The sequence below is a fragment of the Alligator sinensis genome, unplaced genomic scaffold (assembly GCF_000455745.1).
Source record: "Alligator sinensis unplaced genomic scaffold, ASM45574v1 scaffold1354_1, whole genome shotgun sequence".
Taxonomy (NCBI): domain Eukaryota; kingdom Metazoa; phylum Chordata; order Crocodylia; family Alligatoridae; genus Alligator; species Alligator sinensis.
The window spans coordinates 1183315-1189314 of NW_005842344.1; the positions used below are offsets into that span (position 1 = coordinate 1183315).

The following is a 6000-nucleotide window of genomic DNA, read 5'->3' on the forward strand; positions in this document are numbered from 1 at the left end:
TTGCAATACAAAATGGGTTACAATAAATCTCACCGGGAAGCAGTGGGGGGTCAATAGGGTAGTTTGTTTTGCACCTTTTCTAGTAAATAAAATGAGCCTGGGGTCTTCCTGGCTGCGTTCCCCTCATTAGTTCTCCCATGGCCTCCAGCTCTCCCGAGAACTCAACAAAAGAAATCCCTCTTCAGGGGGAGCAGTCTCGCAGCGGGCAGCCGGAGGCAAACAGGCAGCAGCTGTGTTGCTCTCCCTCTTCCCTGTCCTCTGACCAGCTTGCTAACATCCTGTGATCCCCTTTCTGGTTTCCTGCCCTTGCTGACTCCGCAGAAGCTGATGAGTAGATTTTGAGATGGTAGGTGTTGTTTGGTACCTTTCTTTGGGTGGCCCCTCTTTGGGGCTTTGAACTGTTTCAGTGTGTGCTCTGCTCAGCATAGATCCACTCCTTGCGATCGAGATTTTTGTATTCTTTTAAGCTATGTGTAAACCTGTCTTGCTTTGAATTTCTGGCTTTGATTTGTATCTGAATCCTTCAAACCAGTCACCTAAGGAAAACCCTCTGGAATATAAGTATGGGCAGCCATATGCTCTGCTAACCACAGCAGTAGAGATGGGATTGACAGACACCTTTAGCTTTAATAGGTTGGGTGTCTTACTTTGGATGTCATGAATCAGTCCCCTGAACAATTGGATCGTAGGATCTCCTAGTATTTTGTCACCCAACAGCAGTAAGAAGCAGGCAACCTCCAGGCTAGCAGATGCTCTTCCGTGCTGAGCTGCCTGAGCAGCCCTGATAATGAACATTTTTTTTTCAATCAAATTGGCTAAATCCTGCCTCAGGAGGAGTGCACAGCATGTGATTCTCCCTAATCCTCTGGACTCTTCTCAGGTCATCCGCACGGTAAAGGAATCCAAGTTTAACAAGTCAGTGAATCCCTTCTTGCACACGGGTCCCATCGGGTCCCATTGGCTTGTTAGCTTCAAAGCATGTGATTGGTTAAGTCAGTTCAGGTGCTCTGGGTCGCTAGTGAAAGCTCAGATGAGCCATACCTAAATCTGTGATTTCCTAAAAGGATGTAAAACTCCAGGAGCCAAGTCAAGTTTAGGGTAGAGGGGGAGTGATGGGGTGAGTGGACTCAGTGTTAATCTCCAGGAAGTGCCTTTCTCACAGCGTCTTGTGGTGTTTATATTGTGTGCAGTCCCTGTGAATTTGCTCTGACTTGTGTGGGTCTGTTTGGTCTGACAGACGCTTTCATTGTCGGCCCTTGGCTGTGTTAGACAACTGCAGTGGAAACAGCGAGACAAACCGAGTGTGGGGCTGTGCGGTGCAGCTGGGCTCACTCCTGCAAGCGCAGCCCTGTTCGATGCAGGAGGACGGCTGCAGTGAGTACCATTACTCGCAGGAATGGCAGTGAGCAGGGAGTGAGGCCTGGGGTGCATGACCCACCCTAGATTATAGTAGTATGTAGCTCTGAGAAACCTGGGGGCTGTGCCACATCTTTGACAGTAGCTGTTCCAGTCTCTGGGGCTGGTGATGGAGACTTGAGGGGCCTGGAGTCCATATCACATTTGTTTTAGAGAAGTGTGTTTTCAGGCTGACGCTGTGAATGGGAAGGTGTTCTCTGCCCCTTTGAGGTTTCAGCAGTGCTGGGGAAAACCCATATGTTGGAGAGGCTGCAGAGATTCATTGGGGTGGGAACTGGGAGCAGCATTTGGATTTGGATTGCCTTCCACGACTCTTCTTCCCTCTTGGGAAATTGCTGCCGAATCGGATGTTGGGAGCAGAATCTAAACGGGCCACACGGGTCCGGCATGACCCTGCAGTCTGCTGGTGCATCTCATTCCTCCAGCCTTTGTGGCTGCTGTTTAAATTTTCAGGGCCTTTCAAAGCACGCTAATGCTCTGTGAAACGGCCCAAAGCCTTCTGTGCCCCAGGTGCTGAAGGCACTGCTTCCTGCCCAGCTCCAAAGCTCAGAGTTGAACCTACCACCCTTTCCTCCCTCCGTCCCATAGGGCCACACCACAGCACCAGCCGGCTGTAACGTTCTTTCCAGGAGCAGTGCTCCTCAGGATGGATTGGATTGGCAGCGGGCCACTTTTCCTTTCATCCCTTCAATGTTCAGCAAATATTGGCCAGGGCACAAGCATTTGAAGACAGGGTGCGGTTTGTGTGTAACAGGAAACACCAACCTTTCATCTTTGTTTGGAGTTGAAAGTTGCATTCCTCAAAGGAGCGGGGTCTGTGATCTTGGTCCTGTCCCTGGTGGATGGCAATCATCCAGCCATAGAACGACCTCATAGCCTGGCAGGTTCCCTGGGAGAGGAGGCCAAGGAGGCGTGAATGTGGAGACTGAATCTCCTGTCGGGAAAGTGGTCCCTTGCTATAGGGCTGAACCTGCTGCTGGAGGGGTGTGGAAGGCAACAGGGAAAGGGGCCTTCAGGATTTTTATTTCTGGAGAACAAACATTTTCAAAGGCTTTGGAGAGAGTTCGCTTTAAATAAAGCAAATATTGCAGTGAGACTGTTCCTCCCCACAGCAAGTAAAGGAAAGAACAGTTTGCTTGGGCGTGGGTTGGAATAGTTGCACAGATGGAGCCAGTAGGGGGAAAAGGCAGCTTCATTCAAGCTGCAACAGAAAGGAGCTGTTTGTATCCCAAGGATGTTCCCGCTCTCTTCCATACACTCTGGACCCAGTGCCCCCAGAGCAGAGGGCAGCAACCTGTTCTGCCTGGAGTGAGCGATCTCTCGCAAACAAATGGCTCCATCCCTTTCTTTATGCTTGGGAAGTTGCTCTGTGGCTTGTGACGGAGCTGAAGTGGAGACTCATCCCCCGTGGCACGAGCCCAGGTCCCCCTAGTTCCACTCACTAGGCTGCCCAGGCAGAGGTGGCTTGCTGGGCTAGTCTGAACTCGGGCGGAAGGCAGGGCAGGTGGGACAAAGTCAGCTGTCGCCTACAAACGCTCCTGCCTCTCTGAACCAGTCAGTCAGGAGAGTGCCACCCTGCCCTGCCTTCTGTGTGAGGGAGGGGCTGGGGGACTCCCTCCTGCTCCTGTTAAGCCAAAATCGGTGAGCTGATTGCCTGAAGAAAGAGCAGCCCTAAAAACTGATCCTCTTGGAACAGGCAGAAGGTGCATGATGTCTCACCCCTGATGGAGTCTGGCTTTGTCACCCATTGGTAAAGATGATGCCTAAAGCTGCACTTTCACAGTGATCTCAAAGCACCTCGCTGAGCTGTTGCAGCTTTCTTCTGCCCTTTTTACCAATGTGGAAACAATGGCTCGAGGGGAAGTGACTTGCCCTGTATGAAGTGCAGAATCAGGAGAGAGAGCTGGGTGTGGAGCCCAGAAGTCCTGACTCCTGTTCCTTGAGACACATGCAAACTAAATGGACAATCTTTAAGATTTTTATTTTTAAATTAGAGCCCTTATTTTTTTTTGTTTTCCTACCTGTCAGAGGAGGAATTGTGGAAAATCCTGGTGCAAAGCAGCTCCGCTGCTTGTGGCCTGGAGTTGGGACTGCCTGCATGCCGTTGTTCTGGGCTGCCGGCACACACTGCTCCCTCTTTTCTCATGAGGCACCAGGGCTTTGGCTCTTCTGAAGTGTATTTGGATTCCCCACTGATTAACATGCTTCCTCTTGTGTTTACCCTCCCACCCTATGCCTGACATGCAGCAGAGCAGAAGTGTTACCAAGGGCCATCCCCTTTTGGCTAAAGTTCATCCTGTGAGTGTCAGTCTGAAGCTTCATTTGTTTCCCTTGCACAGAAGAAGGCCCCGTGATCCAGTCGGACCTGTCCTACTACTCCTACGAGTACGACCCCGACCCCTATGTCTCTGAAGCGGATGTCTTTGAGATGGCAGCAGAGCTGACAACACCCAGCAGCGCCCCGAGGGAAGGGGACAGAATTCAGGGAGTGGTGACCACAGCAGAATGGTGAGAGAGCGAGGCCTGGGGGCCAGGGCAGGGCTAGATCTGGCTTGTCTTCGAAGCCATGCCTCTGGGTCAAGAGTGAATCTGCCGTAGGGGCTTCTGACGATCGCGTTGCCATTTCCCTTGACCTCAGCGCTGCTGGGGATTAGGACAATGTTGGTTTGGCACTGGGAGCCTTCAGTGCCTGCAACTTTCAATTCCAAACAGGCATTTTAAGGTAGAAAGGGCTGGGTTCAACTGCTGCTGTACAGAGATCTGTGATGGGAGAGTGACTTCTCTTTGTTATATTCTCTCTCCAACAGAAATGTATAATTTAAAATAAAAAGAAGAAGCTCAGAAACAACTCCTGTACGAGTTTGTTCCTACAGATGACCTGCTGCAGAACAGAAACCAAATGACGACTACTTTCTGATGCTCTCAGAACTGTAGGCCTCTCCTCCCCGTGGGGTGGCAGGAGCTCCTTGGGGGCACTCAGCCTTATTTTTTCTGACAATTTTCCTGCCTTTTGTTCACCCTATTAGGAGTCTTTCCAAGGATGAGAGACCAATATGCTGTCCCTGTAGGTGGGAACAGGGGTGGGAATTCAGACCCCCTAGACCACTTCAGAGTGTTTTGTATGGTACAAGGATTTCACAAACACCATTTCCTAGCTACACAAAGAAGCCAAGTCCAGGCCCCTGTGTCCGGCTGAGTTGCTTCTTGGGAAGAGGTGGCTGAGGAGCTTTCTTTCAAGTTACAGTAATAAAAAGCAATGTGTTTTGCTTACTGTGCCATAGCTAGAGGTTAATGCTGCCTCCAGCCTTAATGTCCCACTGCACTAGCAGCATGTTGCCCTCCTGGGAACGACTTCCCTAACACCTCCATGCTCATTGGACTTGGCAAGGAGACAGTCCTCCAAGAGAAAAATTAAATCATCTGAGAACTCCACAAGGGGTAAAAGTCTGACAGTCCTGGGCATGGCTGCAGGCTCTGCCTGGGAAGAGTGCCAGTGATAGCAGGGATGAGGGGCCGGCAGGTGAACTCCATTTATGTTGGAGCAGGTTCTGCCAAGTGCAGCCTGCAGCCTCCTGGCCTCTGCCCCCTGGTCTCTCTCTCTCTCTCTCTCTCTGTAACCCCAGCATGAGAATAAATTTGACCTGAGGCAGTGTCATGCTTAGTGCTTGCCTGATTTTACCAGCCATTTCTGTTCTGCTCCCAGCAGGACCCCAGTACTCTGTGTATTCACAGCCTTTGTGGCCCTTGGGCTGCCACCAGTGCAGAACCCTCCTCAGTATCGGAGGCTGGGCTCTTTTAGGGTAACTTGACCTGAGCATGAGAGTTTGAGTCTAATCGACAAATGGTTCAACGTAAAGAAAAGCAGAGGCTGTACATTCCTGAAACGTTTTGGGTGTCTCCTTTGCTGGCACCAGGAGCAACATCATTCCAATTACTCCGTGGAGGTGGTATACACAGCTGCCTGCCGCAAAATAACCAGGATGTTTCATCCTTCCGCCTCCACTGTTGCCAGAGCCCAGAGCAAACTGGAAACCTTCTCGGGGGTGTTTGTTCATGAAAGAAAACAGAAGAAAGCCTGATTCATATTGTTTATAGGGCTCCCCAGAATGCAGATTACTTTATTGCCAAACAGTGCCCACATGAAGACAAAGAGGAGCGAGTTTGGCCTTCCGCTCCTTTTCCTCTCTAAAAACATTTTCCAGGTGCTGACTTCAGTCAGCGTGCTGAGCAGGGACCAGGTCCTTGGACTGGGTCTGTGGCTGGGAAGAGAGTTGGAGTTGGGGTTTCCAGTGTTAGTCTCTTAGACTTCAGCTTTCAGATTCCCAGACATAGGTGACAGTGGAAGGCAGCAGGTCACAGCCCAGCCCTGAGATTCCAGTAAATTCAGAATGGCTCTGCTGGCTAATATTTTAATTGCTGCTTCCCCTGCTGCTCAGAGGTCTTCTTTCAGACTCCTAACATGGCTGCACCCATCTGCACCCGCTGCTTCTCAGCAGAGATTTTTGCCACGTCTCTTCAGTGTGCAAGAGCAGACCACATCCCAGCCGTGTCCCCACAGTGCAGTGGAAATGCCAGCGGCTGCAG

The 6000-nt window shown here is 50.8% G+C and overlaps 1 protein-coding gene across 1 annotated transcript in view; it reads left to right on the forward strand.

Moving 5' to 3' along the window:
- Window positions 1-6000, forward strand: part of CPAMD8 (C3 and PZP like, alpha-2-macroglobulin domain containing 8) — a 65463-nt gene that overhangs the window by 54816 nt on the left and 4647 nt on the right. Inside the window, exon 43 of the mRNA XM_025210315.1 lies at window positions 3756-3924. Coding sequence (XP_025066100.1) covers window positions 3756-3924 — 169 coding nt within the window. The remainder of the gene's footprint in view (window positions 1-3755; window positions 3925-6000) is intronic.